Source organism: Colletotrichum godetiae (assembly GCF_030913485.1).
Source record: "Colletotrichum godetiae strain CBS 193.32 chromosome Unknown BDP55scaffold_20, whole genome shotgun sequence".
In the NCBI taxonomy this organism is placed as follows: domain Eukaryota; kingdom Fungi; phylum Ascomycota; class Sordariomycetes; order Glomerellales; family Glomerellaceae; genus Colletotrichum; species Colletotrichum godetiae.
Window position 1 is genome coordinate 544,255 of NW_026851268.1, and position 22,069 is coordinate 566,323.

A 22,069-nucleotide genomic window follows, 5' to 3' on the forward strand; every position below is an offset into this window, starting at 1 on the left:
GACTCAAAAACACTTGCTTCAACATCTCCGTTGCTACGCCAAGCTCCCGTAGTGTGTCAAATGCTACGGAGCAGCCCATTGTCGACGGTCCGAACCTCCCTTTGAGTTACATGTACAAACTAACCTCATGAACGTTCATCTCCCGTAAGCAGACTCCCCTCGCCAGTGCCGCCATCAAGCCATATGAGAAAGACGTCTCAATTCGCCCCCTTATTCGGCCCCCGATTCAGTAGGGGGAAGAGGCAACACCTGCCCATACTTCTCGCCCCCAAAAACAGGCATCTCCGCCGCAGTAAGCACAACAAACAACCTCGCCACCTCCGTCTCGCTCACATTCCTCCACCCGTGGATCGTGCCCCTCTGCACATACACGTCGCCCCTCTTGAGGATAGCCGTCTCCCCGCTATCCAGCACCAGCTCCAGCTCGCCCTCGACCAGCACGCCCGTATCCAGGGTCTCGGTCCGATGCATCGGCGCGTCCGGCCCGCCAGGCAAAAAGTCGCTGATGCGAACGGCGAGCCCGCCCGGGATGGCGATGCTGATCTCGTGGGGCGGCTTCAGGGTCAGGTCGGTCTTGTAGGCGTTCAGATCGGCGTCTTGGGGGAGCGGAACGGGGAGGGAGGGGGAGGTGTAGGCTAGGAAGAGGTCGTTTCCCGGGAGGGAGAATTTGGGGAGTTCGGGGACGAGATCGGCGACGAGGACTGCTTGGCCTTCGGCGTTGTGGGTTGTGACTATGCGCCGGGGGGCCGGAAGGGGTTTGTATTTCGGTGCTGGGGAAGACATTTTGTGAAACCAGATCAAGCTGGGATGGTGAAAAGTTTTGGGGAATAGTTAGATAGGATTGTCTCAATGAAAGTTGGGTTGACTTCATCAGGTTGTCTTGTCAGTTTGCTTATATACTTGAGTAAATCGTTGATGTTAATTAACCCTCAGACGGGCTGATAGTTTCTCAGGAAACGCTGCAATCGGTCGGCCGAGGAATATTTCAGAAAGACCGAGGCACCGTCGAGTAAACATGCCCAAACCGTACCCCTCAATCAAGGGTCGGTACACCATCTTTCAGGATCTCCGACCGAATCTAGCGACGGAACTACTCCCCATTCGTTGTTGGGGTTCCCAAGGATCGCTTTTCCACCCTGTCTCCAAGTAAAGTACGGCGCAGGATCGATGCGGGGAAGCTGTGATTCGTCGCATGTCGCGGCCCGACGAAGTGGTTGAAACGGCCGGAGGTGGGATGGGGACGTCAGCTTACCTCACTGGCAAAGATATTTTCGTATTCCGGAGGTAGATGAAAGCTCGGCTGATGGGCTACGGGAAGGATTATGTGATTCTGCCCAGGCAAGAAGTGATATATGCGATGCTACAGAGACCGTGCGTGTGTGTCACCTTGGCCATCTTGTTCCCCCGAATCCCTTTGAGATGTACATTGTGTTCCTCTATGAAGACCTCTTGATTATATCCGATGTGTGTGATATTGAGTGTTAGGTAGGTATCTCTCGTGAATTTTGACTAATATGTGCTTATCGAAATGTGCGGAAAATGAGACCTGTGAGGCCTTGACCTACCAGAGGTGTGGCTTTGCCTATGTCAGTGCTGGAACATACCCATATATTAGGTGCGAATTCAACGGGTGATAGCCTGGCAGAGTGAGGTATGACCTGGAGCTTTCGCTCAGTTTACTGATGTTTCTGCATTGCTGAATGGCAAGGGAAAGGGGTGCGAAGCCTGTCGTTGGGAAAGAGAGATTAGTGAAGTACAGAAGCCTCGTGATATGGAAAGAGTCCGACTTCCTCATGGAGATGGGAGGTGATCCCTCTTAGTTCAAGGTCGGTGCCTTCTCCCAAATAGATTCTGTCTAGTTCGAGCAACCGCAAAGCCATAGTCGTGTTTTTTGCTGCTCTTGCCGGCGACCCTTGTCATATGTGGCCAAGTTCCTGCCACACCCTTCGTCGCGGATGCCGAGTAGGCCCAGCAATTCTTTCCTAGGCCATCGTGTACCCAGATAAAGGAAGGCACTGCGTCGTTGAGTGAAGAACGACATTCTTTGGCTTGTGGACAGAAATGTTGCACTTCCACCAAACAACATCGCCACCTTCTGTATCCTCTGTATCAATCAGAACTGTCCACCAGCACCGCTAAAACCATCATTCTACTACTTCTTCAACAATAACAAGGTTCCCACGCAATTCTCAAACAATGTCCAATTCCAGCGACTCGTCCTCATACCCGCAGTATGTGAACCCTTACGATGTCCTCCTGGTGAGCCCGTTCAATCCTCAGCCTGCGCCCGAAGATGGTCAGCAAGTACCTACAGGCTTGGAAATGGAGAACGAGTCAAATAACGGCGGGGCGGATGGGTCTAAGAAGACCAATGGTCCATTCGGCAACCTACAGCAGACTACTTTGGCGAATAACACCGTCGACGATGCCGCTTCGATGAGTTAGGCTTCAATTGATGAAACATCTAACACTAATTCCCCAGAGTCTGTCTTGTCGAAGAACTTCGGTTCGACTGAGAACCAGCCAGAGAACGATACACCTAGCCCTGCGAGTTCAAGCAAGGCCACTCGAGATGATGAGGCCATCGACGCCGAGGCCCCTAATACTGAGACTTCTCCCGATGAGATTACAGACACTGGGATGTCGAATGCTATTACTCCAGGCTCTTTGGGTGACAGCATATTGGATGATGGGATGGCCGACAAGCCCACTCTGAGGGCCCCGACATCGGGCCAAAGAAGAGGGAAAAAGCGCAAGTGCCCGTGTTCGAAATGTCGTGGCCACAGCAAGCCGAAATCCGAAAGCACCGTACACGCACATATACTAGCCGAGAAGATTGAGGAACGCAACATGCTAGAACAACCATGGGGCCAGTGCAAGAGGTGCAAAAAGACTGATGGGCGCAAATGCTATCAGTGGGCAGAGAAGTCCAATTCCTGCTCAGAGTGCACCAGGTACAAGGAGTCATGTCATTGGGAGTAAAGAAGCGAGGGGGAATGGTTCTGAAGGGGTTCTTCTTGTATCAATATCCCATAGCGTACTGCTCGCGGGCAAGCTAGCTTAGAAGCTTTCTCCGTTAACAGCTTCCGCCGTTAACCTCATGGCATGTCAAACCTGTGATGCGTCTAGCAACAAGTTAGCCACACAACATGAATGTCCTTCCCGAACCTATCTCCGTTGCGTGAGAAATTATCATCAATGGAAATTCTCATAGCTATATTAAGGTAGGCCATACGTTTTCCTTCTCTACCGTCAACTTATCTTTGTCATTGACATCTACCTACCTATTCGGCTTTTGATTGAACCATCATCCTCTACCTACCTTTTCGGCTTTGCATTAAACCATATCGTAAGAGTTCAACTCCCGTGGCCTTTTGATAGCTGTCTCCCTAGTACATGATTATCCCTGAATAACACCGCAATAGCCTGACCTAAGAAAAATGGCTGTGTCTATTGAGTTCAAGCCCGTGTTCGCGGAGGGAGAGGAGGAGAGTCTTAGAAGCATCGCCGCAGAGGCACTGGTGGCGATGTTCACTCTGAAAAGAGATGAGGAGCTCGCCGCCCACACCGCCCGTCTTGTCCAAGATGCAGTCCCAGAGCACTCTCGAATTCGTGACTGGACTGCTATCAATGCACCCGCCAGACAAGGTCATCGAGATGCGGATGCTGTGCCCGGCCCTAACCTGGGCTCGTCAACAGCAACTCAAACTCCGTTACTGGTGCTCCCATTCAGAGGCATCAACGAACCAATCGAGTATGAAGCGCGGCTACCAAGTGGCAGCTTGGGTCGACCAGCAGCAGCTCGGCGTCCATTGCCGACGAGTAGGCCCAATGCAGAGAATCAACAACCCCAACCACCACCGGCGGTAAACCCAGCGACTGGATCAAATACCGTCGCACCCGCTCCGCAGACGACAACTGCGGCATCCGTGGCGAATAACCGGCAGACGAGGGCCACGACTGGCGCGAGGGCAATGTGCACGTGCTCCTCGTGCAAAAAGCTCGACACAGTCAACGGGGTTGGGCTTATAAAGGCCGTCAAGACGATCGTCGAGCACATACGTGCCGACGAGATCATCGCAAAGGGCGAGAAGGCCGAGGTACCCTGCAGGGGGTGTGCCAGAGGCATTCGCGGCGATGATTGCTTTTACGACGGCGGGAATGCTTGCTCGGCTTGTGTTCGGAAGAAGGAGAAGTGCTCATTCTCCAAGAAAGAGTCCAAGGGAAGGAAGAGAGATCAGGGAAAAGTGAGGCAGGAGAAGGCACCGGGCAATGCCGATGGCGAAGGCGAGAACGAGGCGAACGCGGAGGAGAGATTGGAGGTGGGGAAGCCGCCGAAGAAGAAGCAGAGGCGTACAAGGGCGAGTAGGAATAGCCCTCAGAATCCGCAACCTCCTCCTGTCAATGAGGAGGCTGTGGAACCGCCGCAGGCGACGTCCAGGCGTAGACCAGTGAACAAGAGGAGCTCTCGACCTGAACGACAGCAGCAGGTTGAGCCGCCCAGAGCCAGTAGTCGCGAAGGTAGCTCCAGCGTTGATGGGTCTAAGACCGTCGATGGCAGTTCTCCTGCTACCTCCGGCACAGCGGACGAGGGAGGGCAGTCGCCTTCGAGTGGAACGCCCGGTTCTCCCCCCGGAGCAGAAGAGTCTCGGGCCGCCTGATTTCTAGACCTACCTTAGGATGGGAAGGAATCGGGCGAGCAGTACATGCAGATAGTATCGGAGTGTATTGTTACGTGTAAAGTAGGAGTTTTGTGGTTGCTAGTTTCCACGATCCTCAGGTAGTCGTTCATGTTCAAGTAGGTTCATAGAAATCTAGAACAAGACTACCAGTAAACATCGCTTGACCAGATACATTCAAACACATCGTGAACTTGGGATCGAAAACTGCCGGAATATTGACGGCGGAGCAGGGTGCATTTGGAAGGTGGTCTGGGCCGTGCAAACTGCCCTTCTACTTACATACCACCTCTAGAGGAATCGTGAGCTTCGCCCAGTTCCTCCTCCTTCAACCTCACGCAGTAATACAATAGATTATCGACCTTAGTCTCAACCGTACGGTCGCCCCTGTTTATGTGTATACCAACATACCTAACGTAGGTACTTACACCCAACGGAGAAATGGTTGGCTACGCCCACCAACTTCCTCCTCTCACACACATATATACAAAGTTCAGTATCAAGATTGCTGAGCTTCGTACCGGCCCTCGGACTGTCCTGCTGATGTGTATGCCAACAGATACAGCACGAAACAGACATGGTCAACTGTTGTCCTGGTATGCCCATAAGCTGATGCCACGAAGACGATCAACTGGCGCTCCGGACGGGGGCATGCTTGCGTCAAACCCGTCGGTCAGTGTTCCTGGGAGCTCGTCGAGGCTGACCGAAGGCCATCCATAATGGCCGAACACGTATCGGAGAAAGTATACAGAGGTAGATATCCGAAAGGCTTCTGGTCTATCCCGCGCCGACGTTGGCACCGGAGACAGACTACAGAGGTAGGAGTTATGGTCTATCACCGCCCAATATAGACATCGAAGAAAGTCTGAAGAGGTAAGTGACTGGGGGCTTTTCCCAACGCGCAACATGAGCATCGGAGAAACACCAGAGAGGTACTTTAGGTCACAATGTTCAGGCGCCACTTAGCCAGGCTATCTCCGGGAGATCTTTCCAGGACTATAGGAAGAGGCTCGAAAACAGCAAGTTATAGACAAAGCCCCTCATCAATTTCATCTCCATTTCAACGTGTAAGTGATAGAGACGATCTAGAACAGAACAACCTTCCAGCACACCTTCTTCAAAAGACATTCAGCCTTCCAATTACCTATCCATCCATTCACCTACCACAAGGCACCTCACTCTTCCTGGAATATTCCACGTCAAATACCCTCACGGCGTTGAGCTGATACTAAGGAGAGAAAACTTCCCGAAAAAGATCATCTATTGAGTACTTCTAGTTAACCTACCCCAACCGTAACGGAGTGCTTGGAAGCTGTTGCTAACACGGGGTTTTCAGAGAAAAAGATGGCATCAATTCAGGTTGCCACAAGCTCTACCATTGGATCTGCTCAGCAGCAGCAGCAGCAACAGCAGCAGGTGAGGGGTGCGCCGGGTCCCATTTATACGGCCTCGTTCCCGGCGTCCGGGGAAAGAAACCAGCTATGTCCGATCTCCTCCATCTTGACGACGGATGTGGATCCGGTGCAGTTGATGCCCATGTGGTGTCTTACTGACGCCGTACGTCCGGCCGTACGTCCGGCTGATGCCCCGGTCGTAGCCCCGGCACCGGCAGCGGCCTCACAAGTGCAGGCACCTTCGATACCTGAGGTCGCGTTACCTGGGCCTTCATCGACAAATGCTCCCCCGGCAAGTCCCAGAAAGATTAAGAACGCCGCCGGGCGGACGCTACTTCCAAACGCCCGTCCGAAGATCCATGCGCAGAGCTCGAGGACGCCTCTGAACGGTGCACAATCCTTGACCTCGGCGCTGAATCGACCTGCGGCTTCGGCTTCGGCTTCAGCTCCGGCTCCAGCCTCGGTCGCGGCTTTGGCTCCTGCTGCCGATCAAGTTCCTGCGCAACCAGCGGTCGAGGCCTCCAACCAGGGGGGTAAGCAGAAAGAGAAAGTACGCTGCAGATGCACATTTTGTGTAAGGAAGCGCGGGCCCGAGGGCAAGATGATGGCCGATAAGACGTTCAAGGAGCACAAACGTGCAGACGACGTCGATAGAACAGGAACTGCGCAGGATCCTAAGTGCGGGAAATGCCATGCGGGAGGCTACCGATGTGTTCGGAGGACAAATGGCCCGTGTAGCGTCTGTATGCGCATGTCGGATAAATGTTCCTTCACGGGCATATCTCTGAGACAGAGAGAGGTTAACAAGCGGACGCGCAATGCGGCGGCGGCTACTGCCAATGCTTCCGTTGTTGGTCCTAGTCCCGCAACTCAACAGGCACCACAGCAGCAGCAAGAGTCAGAGTCGTCTTCCGAGGACGAGACATATGACGACGAACTTCCTGACTTGTTCGTTCCCGGACAGCAGGGAGAAGAGTTCGGCGTCGATCGCGAGAATGAGAATGCGGGCGGCGAGAGCAACAGCGTTTCGAGCGGGACGCTCGAGGCTGGCTCGAATACCCCAGATGCCCAACCTCCCTGTCCCTCGCCCCCACCTGCTGTCGAGAAGAGGCCGGGCGAAGTCGAGGAAGATGGTGGCGAGTTTCCTGAGTCGAGGCCGAAAAGACTTCGTACGGAAGCAGTTCCGGCTGCCAACGACACGACCGATTGATCGTCTCAGAGGACCCAACTGAGCTGGCACTGGAGAGAGGAAGATGTCAGGGAACAATGAGCAGCCGTGAGCAGTGTCGTTATGGCTGCATGACGGTCGACACTATGTTCCTGCGTCTACTGCTTTCCCTCGAAAGTAAGTATTGAGATCCTCAACGCCACTTGGCCAATACATTCGTGCTGAACCAGATATCCTGCAGATGTTGTTTGCCAGAACAGTGGATGAACCCACACAGGAAGACGACCACGCAACCCATGCATCGACAACCAGGGCATCATGTAAACCTTCAAGCAGACCCACACAGGCTATAGGGAGGAGATTACGGAGGATTCCCCTCGAAGCTACCCAGGCCTGCAGCCGCTATCATTGAAGCTGTTGTCAACACGTCGATGCCAAGGCCAAGGCTGAGACCGAGGCCGTGTTGCAGGTGCTCTTCTAAGTCTCGCCATGTCGACAAGAACCGGGCCCAGTATCGACCCAAAGTGACTATGAAGGTCAATGCGAAGCTTGAGTTTCTCTGGTGAGATATTCCGGCATCATCTACAAAGACGTCGATATCTAGGGCGATCGATAGGTGTGTACACGGGAAGAAACGGCAATTACAATATCGCTACTAGACTCACAACTGACAGAGGCTTAGATTATCGCCACAATTCACCAACATGGATCATTGTTTCTGTTGTTGCCTTGGTCGATAAATGTGTGTGTTGTGGAAGGCGTCTTGTGGGAGGCGTTTGGTTGCGGATACTTCTTTTCCATGATGGGGTTTTTGACTGGCACGACTTCAGTCAACGTTTCGCGCGCATGCATTATTCGTGTTTTCCTCCGCATTGGTTCTTATTGGGACATATTTGCGGGACTGTTCAGCTTCCCGAGTAGTCTTGATATAGTCTGTATTAATAGCTAGGTGCTCTCATAAATGAAGTTCCTCTTGGCGGTCATAACCATACCCATTTTGACATAAGGCTGGGCGGCGATGACGTTGGTGATTGAACTATCAAAACATAGCATTGCTTGTAGACATCACTGCTTTTCATTCTGGGCGTAGATGAAGTTGGCACCTGATTCACAATTAGCCCTCCCGGCTTCAAGTATGTAGCTTGGGCGTTAACTCACCGACGGCAACGAGGCCATTCTCCTTGGCCCACTTCTGAACCCCACGACCCTCCTGGCCTCCCCAATGCTTGCGTTCCTCCGGCTTCGAAAGCTCCAACTTCTCCTTGGTTCCGTTGGCCGGCACCCATGCGGTGAAGACGTAACGGTGCTTGCCGGTCTTGGGTGGAGGTCCCGGCGGTTTGTACTCGATAACCTCGTCCAGATCCGCCGGCTCGATGCCAGAGGAGATGGTCGGAGAGCTGCTGACGGCAATCCAGTGGCAGAACTCGGACCAGATGGGGTTGCTACGAGTAGGCGCGTCCGGGTCGGTGAGAGTCAAGACGTACGTCGTGGCAATGACGCTGGTCATTGACGAGCCGCTGACAATGGCAACGGTAGGCGCAGATTGGAGATCGGCAGGATTCAGGGTGTTCCCGAGATCGGCGACATTGGAAGAGGACCACTCGGCCGCGACGCCAATGATGGGCTCAAAGTCATCGAGGACGGTAGGGATGACCTTGGCTTTGTCCAGCCTGTTTGTCTGCAAGTCAGCGTAGCTGTCAAAGGTGCAGATGGGCGCGAAGCAAGAGAAAGAGACACGTACTCTTCGTGAACGCGAGTCAGATCCGCAGCAGTTCTGAAGACGAATTGATCTTGGCTCGTCGGAGCAGCGGCAACGACGGTGCCGCAGACAGCCAGCGCGGCCAGGAACTTGCTTGCAAGGGAGCCCGCCATCGCGGGGTGACGGGTAGCGGGTTTTGATGCACGTTGCGCGTCCTCGAGACGAATTGCGATACAGTGGATGAACACTGGGTGAAACGGTGGAGATTGGGCAGCAGAATGGCCAAGCAAGTTTGCTATGTTTGGTTGGCGTTTCTTCTTTGACGTTTGATGCGAAAAACGCGTTGAAGAATTCAGCCGCTGCCGCCACCGCCGTCGGCTTTGCTTTCCGCGGGGAGAATCGTTCTTTGGTGATGTCATGCCGCTGCGCTCTGGCGTGCTTTCCCCCGCCCGGAACCCCTGCTCTCCGCGGCGGCAACTGCAACGGCGCCTGGTCGCGCACTAATAACCTGGATGGGTCTGATCACAACAACTTTATTTCAGCCGCTCTCACTCCGTTTGCCGAGTATTCTCAATACTCTTCATGGCTGTTCATGTTATTGTGAAGTCTAAATTGAAGACTCATATCATTTCTCACGTCGCTCTTAATTTACCTTCAATTACTCAACTTTCTTAGTCGCGATGTTGAGCAATGTGAGACCGTCAGGCGAATTAACAGCTGCACGACTTTGTTTTGAACCAACCTGTCAGAGTCGGTCGGCTTTTTGCATCAAGGCCATATTTCGCCTCATGATACGTAATTTCAATTCGCTTCCCTTATTTCTCGCAGCACCATAATGGTTCGTTGAACACTATGTTCATGCTCATCGCTGACAATGCCATGCCGGAAGATGGGACGCATGTGCGAACGGACCGTTCTGTTTACTCACGTTGTCAATGCCATTCCCCCGGGACACACGGGCAACTGGGGGGCTCTGACTGTTCATCATATCAGATTGTGACTCCACTCACAGAGAAGCTATTTTGAGGGTGGCGCGTGACCAACTCCCAACTGCATGGCATCTGGCTTCCGAGCTTCGTCTAGGCATTCAGGTGTGAACACAGCTTTTAAGCTGTTCGAACAATGCCATGACCCAGGAGTTCGTGAGTTCTAATTCAATGTATCAGTTGCTCTCAAGTAAGTTGCCCAAGGCGAAGGAGAAGGAGGAAGTGAAGATGAGGACAGGAGGGAACATGAACTGAAAGAGAGGCGGCCGAGCAACGAAGTTTCGAATATCATTACACACGTACCTATTCAATAGAGAAGGTAGGTATCGCTAGATGTAAAAACTGTGTTGTTCACTCCGAATAAGTAATCAGATACAGTAAGTGGATTAGAATTATGTCAAGCCCGGGTAGTGGTAGGCATCAGCTTTCCGCACTCAAACTAAGATTGACTATTAACTTCGTCCAATCCTGGACTCAGATAGGACTTCTTCGTATTTCCAGAAGGAACAGAGATTATGGGACTTTCGACAGTTGAGTTCCATTTTTTCTGTCAGTACATGTCCATCTACACCCCTCTCTCATTGAGGTTCATCCTACCAGGACGAGAAAAATTCTGCTGCCTGAATTCACAGCCCTGCTAGTGCGCCAGCAGGCTTGAGTAAAGACATACGGTATGAGACGCTCATGCTCTGAATTTTAAAGTGCTATCAAGCATGGGTTGATTAAATCCTTTCCCCGCTGTTTAAGCCTTGCCTGCCTCTGAGCGGAAGGGTTGCCTCCGTGTAGTTATCGCCATCTGCGCCATGCCGTAAATAAGGGGCTGAAGTGGAGGAAACTCGAAAGGCCCCAAGTGCCGACGTAAATCGCAGATCTTAGCCAGTTGAAGGCAGTGCTGACTTTGATCGCTGGCGCATGCTCCGTACACATACTCCTAATGACCCCAATCACCAAGAGGCTTGACCCGTCCCGTAGTCGCAGTGTAACCTCGGGCAGCGGCTCAGCATCTTTTGCTCAGGTATTACGAGACGCCCCGTGAACTATGTGTATTATTGCACTTCCAAGCCGAATCTGATTGGGTACCGTATGTCGGCTGTAGCCGGTCATTTCTTATTTCTCTGTAGTCAGCGGGAGAGTATGAAGCCCATGTTGTTTCTGAAGCTTGGCTAAGCTTGGCTCTGTAGGCGAGTTTAAATGACGAGGTTATAAACTAGGGGCAGGCATAGTTGAAGGCTCTGCAGACGAAAATCCGTGATTTGATAAATCCCTACTTGAGTGGTCAATGTCACACGTTGTCTCTGGGTTCGCCTTTTTGTGTTTCCGTTGAGTAAGTTGACTTGCCTCCACCAAACGCAGGCTCGCAGCCTGGACAGCACAGCCGGGCGAAGTTGAGGCGATCCTACTTCAGGTGGGCTGGCCATGTGTCACAACGTTATTGCTTTTATGCTTTCAGCCTTGAAAATCCCACCTGTACACGAAAATTCCATGACATTTACGTGAATCTTCCAATTTGTGGCCTCGGGGCGGCCCCTGACGCACATCGTCAGCACTGAGTAGCACATGGTCCGTCCTTGATGTCAACTCGAACATCATCATCTGCAAAAGTTCTTTCCTCCAAGTCCCGCTCCATGTACGTTCACAGTTTTCTAGTACACGCTGTCCCCACTCGGGTGATAGAATAATCGCCCGGTAAAGGCGTGTCGACTATGGATACAATTGCCTGTATCAGTAATATAGAAGCCAACGTAGCGCTATTACACCAAAACTAATTTAATGTTTGGAGACTTTCCAAACCCGACAATAAAATCAGGCTCCATCGGTGCGCTGGCAGATTATAACTTTGGCAGCTGATGAGTGTTTCGCAATTCCATCATCCCGGAACCCAAAATGAGGGACTTCGGTATTGATGAGGCTGATTGGACGATCCGCCAAGACGAAGCCTCCGCTGCGGAAAAGGGCAGTGCATGGCGCGAAGGAACGCCCGACGACTGAGAGGTAACATGTCGCGTGGCTTCATATTCCCGAGCGAAGGAACAAGGATGATGGGGATCTGCATATAGGCGCGAAAAGCATTGTCTCCATCAACCACCCTTGGAAACCCCCGGGCGGGAAAAGCCATGGCATTACGGGATAACACAGACTCACACAATAAAATAAAAGGAAAGAGACAGAGAAAGTCTCGGCGGAAATGCCGATCATGTAAGAGAACCGGGTGCCCGCGGCGCCGCCTAGTCCAAACAGAAGCCCGCAGCGCAGGTTGGCCTGCGCATCCCTCCGCTACGATGATTACCATCTGATGAAGGGATCCTCACGAGCCAACCAAAACATCACTGCCTGCCTTCCAGTGGGCTCGTTTCTTCGGGATGTTACCGCGCCCCCCAGCATGGCGGTGGTGGCTGACCCAGCACCGAGCAGGCAACCGTGACCGTTCCCCCAATGACTTTTCGCCCGATATAGTTGCAGAGTGGTTCAAAAATCTTGTCTGCAATGTCGTGTATCAGGGGGGTTTGGGGTTACTTCCCGTCCACCCCAGCTCGTCTCAACTTCTGAACTCTTTTCTCTCTTTCTTTTGACAGCTGTACTCATACCAGATTTTCCTCTTGCTTGCTACTGCTTTGCAGACTGTTTGCGTTCGCGCAACTGAGAGAAGAGAGTGTGTGTGAGAACGAGAGATACAACATGACTTCGGTAGCCTCATGCTCGTCCATGGTAATGGCGATATGGACGTCGTTGAGTCGATGTATCCAAAGGAGGTTTTTCCGCGTTTTTGCAATCTGTTTCATCTTGTTTCTCGGCGTCACTTTTCACCTTACTCATGATACCCAACGACCTCACCACGAGCCGTTCAAGGCCCCGATCACGAAGCCTATCGTTCATGGCAACCCGGTAGACGGGCTGCCAGAGCCCTCATACGAACTCAAACCCTTCCCTTATTCTCCTCATCAAGCAGACGCCAACAGCACCGATGAAAATGAGCTACCGAAACCCTGGCTGGCGGCAGTCATCTCTACAGCATCAGATGTTGAGCGTCGGATGCTTATCAGATCCACGTGGATGAAGATCTTTAGCGATGTTCCATTTGACGGACGCTTCGTGGTATCAAATCCTGGACCGCAGTGGATGGAGGTGGTGGCCAATGAGAACCGCACCTTTGGAGATATGATTGTGCTCGACAACATCGCCGAGGACGACATCACCGCCAACACCATCAAGACCCTCGAGTTTTACAAGTGGCTCGTCGACCACGACGTTCAGTACGAGTTTGTATCAAAGATGGACACCGATCTGTGGCTCAACGCACGAGGCTTCTGGGATCGTTTCCTGTCACCAAGGCTTACGACTGACAGTGTCACTGGACTCATGAAGAGCACGATCCAGAAGACTGTCATCGGAGAGCTCTACTACTCAAAGTATTGGGATCTCGTCTTTCCGCACGGCGCCATGTACACCGTCACTTGGGACATGGTGAATTTGCTTGCGGAACTCCAAAACAAGTACCGCGTGGTGACGGGTGAAGACATGGCCATAGCGACTCTCATGCTCAAGGGGCACGAGAAGGCCAACTTTGTCAACTTCAGAGGCTCAGAAAAGTTCGACTACGATGACAAAGACGCACGGCACGACGGTACGGCGTGGGCTAGGAGGAAGACACACCCGGACGCCATCCAGCACGCGCTGGTCGGCGACGAAGCCATTGCAGTTCATCAACTCAAGGACGAGAGCTTGTGGTTCAAGGTGGCGGACTGCTTTGACGAGCAGGGGATCAAGGACGCGCCGCCGGCATATCATTCCGGCCCGGAGACGCAGCGGCCCATGTCGATGAAGTGGGATGACTTTTGGTTCTGGATGGGTGTTTCGGACCGCTACGACGCTAGATTCGACAGGATACCAGACTTCTTGTGGACAAAAGAAGATGGGCATTGGATATGCGACGGTATATGGGACTTGGGGGAGACAAAAACGGGATACACGGAGAAGGAACGTACCTCATGACAGGGTGCCATAATTAGATTTGCCTTGAAGCTATTAATAATATCCTCCAACTTTCAGCGCAACGATACACATGAACACCCCGCATGCTGTGGGCTCAGGGTATAGGGACCATATTCAGTGTAATCTTCTCACCAAAGTTCTGCTTACCGATCTCAAGGGTAGGATCTTCCCGGGTGATTGGAAGATACTCGAAGAGCCGCAAACACAGGTGAGGGTATTATCGACAATTATCGACAAGGCAAGCCTCCGTCGGAAGTGATGAGCGAGTAGTCGGCTCGGAGCCTGAATAGTTGCGGGTTCTGCCTGTTGGCGCTGGACAAAAGCCTGTAGCCCGAGCCAAAAGCTTGCTGCAACTGTGCAAAATTGCCATTAGCAGTAAAGTCACCGCTTTTTGGATGCTTGGGGGATGAGGATGTCGATCAGCACAGAGCATGCGCCGGTGATGGTTGGTTTAGCGGAGCTGGTCTATCAAATGGCCTGAGAGGCTTTTTTTCAGTATGGTTTACGGCCCACCGGGCTCAATAGAGGTCGTGCTCACGCTAGCGCCAGCAGGGCTGGCTGAAGTTGAAGTGATTGAAGAGCTGCTCGAGCTGAAAGATGAGAAACTGCTAGAACTTGACGAGCTGATGGAGCTAGAGGAGGTACTCGAGCTTGAAGAACTGCTTGAACTCGAAGAGCTGCTTGTAGTCGAGGTCAAGGTGTTTGAAATGGTAGTTGAGGTGATACTATCCGTAGACGAAGGGGAGGATGTAGTCAATGAACTGCTCCCCGAGCTGATACTGGTGGTGCTTGAGCCATCGGTCGAGCTACTGCCGATTGTCGTACCGGTCGTAGTAGAAGTTGCGGCGGTACTGCTGCCGCTTGAAGACGTGCTGCTGACGCTGCTGGTTGATGACGAAATGGTAGATATTGAGCTCAAGGAACTACTCGTCGAGGAGGTGGAAGCCGTGCTAGAAGTACTGCTATTTCCAAAGTTGAACGTGCCGGTGCTAGTCGTAGAGCTAGGCTGGGGTGGGTTCAGGGAGCTTGTGGCAAAGGTCGTGGAAGACGAGGAACTGCTGAGGATGCTGCTGCTGGACATGGACAAGCTACCGCTCAATATGCTGGCCGAGGATGATGTAGACAATGAGAGAATTGACGAGGATAAGCTGCTCGAGCTGGTGCTTATAGGTTCTGACTGGATGCTGCTGCTGGTAGAGCTAAGAGTGATACTCAACGATGAACTCAGCGAGGACGAGATGCTGGTGATCGAAGCGATTGCAGAGATGGTGGTATTAGAAGCAGTAGGAGGCAGCACAGTCAGTACAAAGCCTATATTGGCCGGAATCGGAGTCGTGGTCGGCTGGCCGGAGGGTTGCTGGGCGGCAGCAGAGAAAGCTAAGGCCGTCAAGACGGCGACCTGCTCGATCCATCTCATGGTCAACTATGCAGGGCTCGGCATCACAAGTTGATCATAGGCCAAATCTATCGGAAAACTTTGCAGAAACACGAGGCGCACAAAAGGAAAGAAGAAATGAAGGAAATATAGAGGGCCAGATGAGGAGACGGGTAGCTCGAGTTCGGAATTGTTTATTTGAATGTCTCGCCCAGGATATGCTGGCTGGATGGGAATTGAGACAGTGGTACTGTACCCAGGCTGTATGAAAGGGTTTCTCGGCTCCGGGTTTGTCACGTTACGAGACTTGCGGGCCTATGGAGGAATACATATTGGGCGCTATGTGGCTGTGGCGTGCGGAAGAACATGTTGGGAAGTGAAAGGTACCAGTGTGAAGCCATGACAAAGTTGCCGTAAATGATTCAATGAGCCGAGGAACGCTCAATGGCGTTGCCGCATTCGCGCCGAAGCAGGGGAGAATCACGATGCGACTTTCTCCCTGTGAAACATCTAGGATCACGCCGGGCCGAAGAACCTATTCAGATTGATAAGATGCCACGATGGTCTCAAACACGATTCGATGTCAAGATGAACCGACTACCAACCCGGGAAGTTACCATTATACGCCACCATCTTGCCGCCATACTTCTCCTTCGTTGCTGCAGCTAGCACCTTCATCATACCATCGCACGACTCATCGACGCCAATGTAAGCCTTCTCCAGCCCCAGGCCCCGAGCCCCCGCATTGCCGAGATCTGTCTGCACCCAGCCGGGAATCAGAACCCAGGCATTGAGCCAGTCCTCTTCGGCGTTCATCCTGATCGTGAGCCAATTCACCGCGGCCTTGGAAGGGCCGTAGACGGCGTTGGGTATGGGAGGCTGATTCCTTTCGACAGTGTCAGTGAACTTGTATTGATCTTCCTAAACAATGTGCGTGTAACTCACTCCAGGCACCCAGCGGTCGAACCCATGGGCACAAACATAGGCTCCGTGGATGACTTCCGCAACAGCGCTCGCGTAGCCTGATACAGCGCGACGACGCCGTAGACGTTGGGTTCCATGTGCGCCTGAAGGTCGGCGATCCTGAGCTCGGCTACAGCTGGCCAGGCGTACGAGATGCCAGCGTTGGCGATGACGACGTCGAGGTGGGTGATGCCGTGGGTTTCCTGCAGCTCCTTCACAGCGTCGTGTGCATCCTTTTCGACGGAGGCATCGATCTTGACCACTATCAGTCTGCTTCCTTCGGCTTTGGGTAGGTCACCGAGGGCCCTTGAGGTTGGATGGGTTGGATCGCGGTTGCCTGCGATCACGATATGATTCGGGAGGGCGAGGTAGCGTTTCAGGAGGCCTTCTCCTAGGCCTCTGTTTGCGCCGGTGATGATTACTGTGGTTGAGGCCATGGTATCTGAAGGAAAAGCTTGCTTCGGAAAGGGCTGGATGAATGCTGTGTTTCTGCTGTCATAGAAGGGTAAGCTTGTATGGGCATCTAGTACCAAGATGGCATGGGACCAGACTTTGATGCAGATAAATCACGGAGATCCAAGGCTGTGTCAAGGTGTGATGAATCAGAGGCAAGGGTTATATAACGTTACGCGGGTTTGGCGGTATTCTCCGTACGGCACGTACCTCAGCCGGCGAGGAAGATAAGCACTAGCCAAATGCCCGATCCTATGCCTGCTTTAGATTGATCACTCCGAGTACGGTATACGGGATGGGAGCCTGACTTTGAAAGGAACCGCACGTTTTCGTTATGTTCAGGATGTGAGATCACGACTGTTCGGCACCAGATCGACTCTGCGGGATAGGTGGCCCTGCGGATGCTGATTCCTTCCGCTATTCGTGAGAACGCGAGAGCCATTCGTGTATTGTCCGAGTCTGGAACTTGTCTGCATCCTTTCTCGAACCTGTCAAGAGGAGGTCTCTCTATTACAGAAATGATGCCATTGGATAGCAATACCGGCTCGGGATGTTTTGCGGAACACATGCGGGAGACTTGCGGAAGACTCGCGGGGCGTCAGCGGCTCCTTTGCCGGAGCTCCACCAGGCCCGCCACGGCGTCCGACAGCGCGGAGCCTGCAATTTCCCATCACCTCTAGCGCAAATCTCTGATTGGCGGTATTCGAACACTCACCCGCAACCAGCAGATTTTGCAACCAAACCCTCGCTTCTCGCGCCCCGTTCACCACAATGCAAGTCGGTCGGTTCTCGCGCGTCATATTCGTCTTGGTGCTGCGGGTCTCCAACAACAAACGGTCTGGTGGTGTAGTTGGTTATCACGTCAGTCTAACAGCTCGAGAGCCTCACCTCTCTCGTCTGCCACACTGAAGGTCTCCGGTTCAAGTCCGGGCTAGATCATCCACTGGGCGATTGGTTTAGTGGTATAATGACCGCTTAGCATGCGGTAGGTCCTGGGTTCGATTCCCAGATCGTCCATTTTTTTGATCCTTGACGCCCGCAGTTGCTTTTTGTCGTTCTCTACAAACGCTGTGAAGGATATTCGACCGATTCCAGGCTCGGCCGGGTACTGACAGACCATATGGATTGACGAAGAAGCATGGTGTAACGGACTCATGTCACGCGCTGCAGGATTGGGTCTATATACGAGGAATAGGTGTGTGCCGGTGGTGATACGTTGGGCCGCTTCTCTAGCAAGGCAAGACTCTCCAAAGCTGCGGACTTGGCGACGATATAGGTCGTGATCATTATCTTCGTCTTCGGTATTCTTCGCCTGAGCGGGCTGGCAGGTCGGCTGACGTTCCAGCGGGCCTTGGAGCCATCGCTGGTAGTCCCACGGGCCCATCCTGATCGCTCAAGGGTACCAGATTCCGGTATCCCTCCTTGATTAGGCCTCCAAGCCGGTATCACATCCTGCAGCAATCAGCCAGTCTCCTTGGGGTGTGTTGACCCATGAAGACCTGTATTAGTGGGGAAATGCCTTGCATTCCTGTCTATTACTGAGGCTTATTGTAGTTGTCGCTAGATTTGATCGACTTGATTTTCGCATATGTGTCGTATGGGGATCTCTGGAGCGTGGAGTATCCAGCCACCACAACGCAGTGTTTCTGGGAGGATCGAGGCGTATGTCCGCTTGTCTCCGCCTGTCGAGAAGCGGCCGGACGATTGTGATTGAACATGAAGCCTGTTACCTTGGTCGTTGGTCGGACCTACGCATGTTTCGAGCTGTGTGATACCGCGATGGTCGCTCTCACCTCGAACGCGACGGTCGCTGTACGCGATGCTTATCCCGCCTTCACCGCTTGACGGTGTCTTGAGTACCGTCAGAAGGGACCCCTTTGCTTCGCCAGAGAAATAAATCTCTCTCCAAGTGGCCTGATGCTGGCGACTAGGAGCACTTCCAGACTCCCTTCTCCTCATCCAGCTCGAACTTGGTAGACTTCATGCTGAAGAGGTACGTGAAGATCCTCTCCGTCTCGCCGCCGAGCACGGGCAAGTCAACCACATCTTCTTCGTGTAGAGTCCACCCCTGGCTATCGACCTGGTTCCAAAACTCATTCTCGTCCGGGTGCCGCTTTTTCCAGGCAATGTACACCCACGTCTTCGCAGACTCATTCAAGCTTGTCGAGATGTTGTGCACGTGGATCGCCGTCCAGGTATTCACCAGAGAAGGCAGCGAGTCTACGTTGTACGTGCAATCGCTCATGACGACGACGTCCCACGTCTTGGCGCTGACCAAGGGCCCAAATACTCCCTTTCGCCCGTCGTCCCAGTCGAGGTTCTCGTACTGCGGATGAATCGCCGCTACCCCGTTCGCCACAAGCCTCTCGATGTTCGCGCAAGCGCGATGCTCAGCTTCAGGTAAATCCGTCATGAGGACGGAACCCTCACCCTTGGGATCCGCACCCGACAAGAGCTGCGCGAGCCCGTTCCCCAAGATCCCAACGCCACAGCCTAGCTCGAGAATATTCACCGGCCCGTTTTCGAAGAGCAGTTTATGAAACGTCTTCATGAGCCACGGGTGCTTCTCCGCAGCGAAGCTTTCCCGCGTGTTCACCTGCCAAAGGCCAGAAACGGCCATCAACCCAGCATCCCAGATATGCCGCGCAATACTCTCCCCAATATCCTCCTCAACTTCAAATACCGGATCCGGCGGGCGATCACCGTGTTCAATTCTCCGGACGCACGTCGTGGGCGCCTCCGAGCCTGGCGTCTGTACGTCAGCCCAGAGAGGCAAGATCTTGCCGCACTCTCTCTCGTACCCCGCGAAACTGACGCTCGTTGCTGTGTCGGCTGATTTGTCTCCCTCGGCGCGTATGCGTACCTTTAGCGGACCGAGACCGCTGGTGTTGGGGAGGGGTCCACGTCCGGGCAGGTGTTGCGCTGGGATGTCGGCTTTGAGGACGCGCATACCGGGGGTCCATCGCAAGACCTTTTCGGCGGCCAGCATCATGGGCTCGCCTTTCTGCTTCTTCGGCGACTGGTCCCTTTGTTCCTGTCTTGTTTGCTCCCAGCCGGCGGAGACTTTGATCTTCACGGGGTCATCATCTTCTGGTGTGAGGAAGGAGTCGCCCAGGTCGGTTGTGATGGTGAAGACGACGTTGAGGGACCAGGGGTGTTTCCTGTTCTCCTCGCGCGTGAGCGTTGGTGCTCGGAGGAGCCGTATATAATGCATTGAGTCTTCGGTACGAGGACTGAATCTGATTTTCCGCTGACTTACTCGCTCTTGATGATGTCGTCGGGTGTCGATGAGACGGCGTCAATGAGCTCGCGGATGAGGGACGAAAACTGAGAAGACGCTTAGTCATTTGCCATTGACCAGTCAGAGCTCTCTAATCGGGAATATAGTGGGCCACTCGCTTCCCGGCGGTTCCTTCAACTCATGTGAAATCATTCGATGAATATTGTTTAGCTGGATTATTGGAAGATGGAAGATGCAGGCCACCATACGTGTATGGCGCGTCGTGGGATGTCTGCTACATCTTTGGCAATGCTAGCTCCACAAAGGTGCCATATGGTATCCGCCTCCAGAGAGACGTCTGGGATCTGAGTTAAATTCTGATGGCGACACGAGATGGTGGATAAGACAGAAAACTTCCCAAAGAACCGCTCAAGCCTTGTGACAGGAGACGCCGATGAAGTACCACGTGCCAATTTGTTCAGTAGTTCTTATATTGGGCCCATACTATTTCACTCTATGAGCACAGCATGCCAAACGCCAGGAGCGAGACAGGTTTGCCTGGCGAGAAGTATCTGCCAATAAAACTTGAACCACCATGAGCTCAATGAAACCTCCTTGCCCACCATTCATGCTTGCTCTTGAGCGTTAGTGCATCGCAATGAGGGCAACTTGCTGCATTTCTGCTCTTTCCGACTCTAACGGTTGGCTTTGTGGAAAACAGAGCGCTGAACCCCATCGTTCTGGCATACATGTTGCCGCTTCAGTTATCCATCTCATCACCGTCCATTGCATAATCCGTATTGAATACGTTGTCCCTTGCTTCGAGAAGTCGATGGCAGCTGTTCTGACAAGTTGCCATAGCTTTCACCGCGAGGGCCCTACCAAAACAAGACAGCCACTATCTCATCTGCTGGCTCTTCCGCGTCAATCTCCGCCAATGGCAAACGATGCGTTCCGATCCTGGTTCTGCTGCGTCCTCAAGCAGCTTGTCAACTTTTCTAGACAGCAGTAAGACCAGCTATAAGTTGTGGTCCAGCGGTGACCATAGCTCATTTACAGTTCCGGTGCTTAGACATTGAGACATGAGCATCGAAGCATCTCCTCCTCACAGATGGCTCTATCGCCCGAGGAACAGAGATTCCAGGGCACCATCCTTCATGTTCAGAAATGATGGCTAGAATCAGAGTCTATTTTGCGTGACGGGCTAGCACCTTTTATTCCTTGGAGGGACCTGCCTGTCTGGCCCGGAAAGGGTATGTCTTCAAACCTGCCGCGAGCTTGACAAACGCCCTTTATGTTTAGCTTTCTAGGCCCCCTTCATTTGGAACACCTGCCCAGCACATTTCAATTCAACACAAAGAACGCACTTCATCGGCGTGTCTTTGCTTCTGTGTTTGAAGCCAAGCTTTCGACGATGTCAATCGCCAGCCCGTCAAGTTTCCGTAATCTCATAAGGTATCTTGACTTGAGGGGAGTAACTTCGTGTCGTCAATCCACCGGATCCCATACATAATCTTCCGTGATATATTCCACGCAAAACATACCAAGGATACCACTTAGCATAAATGGCTAGCGTGCGGTCTACGGTACTCTTGATGCACCATCGCATTCGTACTAGGTAGGCAAGTAGGTAGCCGTTGAGAATGCGAGAGCACTACTTACCAACTCGAGCACATTGAGATAGTTGACGTACATGCCTCGAGGAGCGCAGGCTGTCTCTGGTTGGGAGTTGGAGTTGTCAGGCTCAAACATTGAATTTATACCAATCTGCCCCAGCAATGTCCACCTACAACCCCCCGCGGCCTCCGATCGGAGACCGGCGACAAGTGGACCCCAGCTTCCGGGCTCGGCCACCATCCCCGACCGAAACCCAACACGTTCTCAGCAATTGCAGATATTTCCACGTAAATCCCCTAAGCACGCCGCGTAAACAACTTTCAGCTTCTCACTCCCAAACCAAATTGCAGTCGCAGACTAGCGCTCGGAACATCTCCCACCTCCGAACCCTTGAACACCGCAACGATCGGAGGTCGCCGCCTCAGCCCGCCGCAACCGGAAACAGCATACCCCCATCCCGCCATCCCGCGCTACGGACGCCTCCGATGGTAGGAGGTCGGCGCCCACTCAAGCACACATTAAAGT

At 52.9% G+C, this 22,069-nt stretch overlaps 10 protein-coding genes and 2 non-coding genes across 12 annotated transcripts; 8 read left to right on the plus strand and 4 right to left on the minus strand.

Moving 5' to 3' along the window:
* Positions 1 to 210: 210 nt before the first annotated feature.
* BDP55DRAFT_631965 (uncharacterized protein) lies at positions 211 to 783 on the minus strand (the record flags this gene model as incomplete). Its single annotated transcript, XM_060572351.1, has 1 exon — positions 211 to 783. The coding sequence occupies one exon, from the start codon at positions 781 to 783 to the stop codon at positions 211 to 213; it is 573 nt and encodes a 190-aa protein (XP_060429785.1).
* Positions 784 to 2,196: 1,413 nt separating this feature from the next.
* Positions 2,197 to 2,982, plus strand: BDP55DRAFT_728600 (uncharacterized protein; the record flags this gene model as incomplete). The annotated part of the gene is made up of 2 exons (XM_060579462.1): positions 2,197 to 2,440; positions 2,483 to 2,982. 2 exons carry the CDS (start codon positions 2,197 to 2,199, stop codon positions 2,980 to 2,982), a joined length of 744 nt encoding a protein of 247 aa, XP_060429786.1.
* A 458-nt stretch (positions 2,983 to 3,440) lies between these two features.
* BDP55DRAFT_728601 (uncharacterized protein) lies at positions 3,441 to 4,661 on the plus strand (the record flags this gene model as incomplete). The annotated part of the gene is made up of 1 exon (XM_060579463.1): positions 3,441 to 4,661. The coding sequence occupies one exon, from the start codon at positions 3,441 to 3,443 to the stop codon at positions 4,659 to 4,661; it is 1,221 nt and encodes a 406-aa protein (XP_060429787.1).
* Positions 4,662 to 5,915: 1,254 nt separating this feature from the next.
* BDP55DRAFT_150040 (uncharacterized protein) lies at positions 5,916 to 7,564 on the plus strand. The gene is made up of 2 exons (XM_060565607.1): positions 5,916 to 7,418; positions 7,483 to 7,564. Exon 1 carries the CDS (start codon positions 6,024 to 6,026, stop codon positions 7,281 to 7,283), a length of 1,260 nt encoding a protein of 419 aa, XP_060429788.1. The 5' UTR covers positions 5,916 to 6,023; the 3' UTR covers positions 7,284 to 7,418; positions 7,483 to 7,564.
* Positions 7,565 to 7,671: 107 nt separating this feature from the next.
* On the plus strand, positions 7,672 to 8,285 carry BDP55DRAFT_150027 (uncharacterized protein). The gene has a single exon (XM_060565606.1). The coding sequence runs from the start codon at positions 7,782 to 7,784 to the stop codon at positions 8,160 to 8,162; it is 381 nt and encodes a 126-aa protein (XP_060429789.1). The 5' UTR covers positions 7,672 to 7,781; the 3' UTR covers positions 8,163 to 8,285.
* Positions 8,286 to 8,306: 21 nt separating this feature from the next.
* Positions 8,307 to 9,330, minus strand: BDP55DRAFT_715457 (phosphatidylethanolamine-binding protein; the record flags this gene model as incomplete). Its single annotated transcript, XM_060578306.1, has 3 exons — positions 8,983 to 9,330; positions 8,400 to 8,911; positions 8,307 to 8,368 (listed from the first exon to the last, which is right to left on the minus strand). The coding sequence occupies exons 1-3, from the start codon at positions 9,111 to 9,113 to the stop codon at positions 8,307 to 8,309; spliced, it is 705 nt and encodes a 234-aa protein (XP_060429790.1). The 5' UTR covers positions 9,114 to 9,330.
* A 3,049-nt stretch (positions 9,331 to 12,379) lies between these two features.
* BDP55DRAFT_663713 (uncharacterized protein) lies at positions 12,380 to 14,151 on the plus strand. Its single transcript, XM_060574906.1, has one exon. It carries the CDS (start codon positions 12,603 to 12,605, stop codon positions 13,914 to 13,916), a length of 1,314 nt encoding a protein of 437 aa, XP_060429791.1. The 5' UTR covers positions 12,380 to 12,602; the 3' UTR covers positions 13,917 to 14,151.
* Positions 14,152 to 14,413: 262 nt separating this feature from the next.
* On the plus strand, positions 14,414 to 15,367 carry BDP55DRAFT_631970 (uncharacterized protein; the record flags this gene model as incomplete). The annotated part of the gene is made up of 1 exon (XM_060572352.1): positions 14,414 to 15,367. The coding sequence occupies one exon, from the start codon at positions 14,414 to 14,416 to the stop codon at positions 15,365 to 15,367; it is 954 nt and encodes a 317-aa protein (XP_060429792.1).
* Positions 15,368 to 15,888: 521 nt separating this feature from the next.
* Positions 15,889 to 16,691, minus strand: BDP55DRAFT_693870 (uncharacterized protein; the record flags this gene model as incomplete). The annotated part of the gene is made up of 2 exons (XM_060577276.1): positions 15,889 to 16,177; positions 16,237 to 16,691. The coding sequence occupies 2 exons, from the start codon at positions 16,689 to 16,691 to the stop codon at positions 15,889 to 15,891; spliced, it is 744 nt and encodes a 247-aa protein (XP_060429793.1).
* Positions 16,692 to 17,542: 851 nt separating this feature from the next.
* On the plus strand, positions 17,543 to 17,646 carry BDP55DRAFT_t167. The gene has a single exon. It is a non-coding gene; the product is annotated as a tRNA-Val (tRNA).
* A 6-nt stretch (positions 17,647 to 17,652) lies between these two features.
* BDP55DRAFT_t168 lies at positions 17,653 to 17,724 on the plus strand. Its single transcript has one exon. It is a non-coding gene; the product is annotated as a tRNA-Ala (tRNA).
* A 910-nt stretch (positions 17,725 to 18,634) lies between these two features.
* On the minus strand, positions 18,635 to 21,679 carry BDP55DRAFT_728607 (putative methyltransferase-domain-containing protein; the record flags this gene model as incomplete). The annotated part of the gene is made up of 3 exons (XM_060579464.1): positions 18,635 to 19,868; positions 19,967 to 20,034; positions 21,590 to 21,679. The coding sequence occupies 3 exons, from the start codon at positions 21,677 to 21,679 to the stop codon at positions 18,635 to 18,637; spliced, it is 1,392 nt and encodes a 463-aa protein (XP_060429794.1).
* Positions 21,680 to 22,069: the final 390 nt, after the last annotated feature.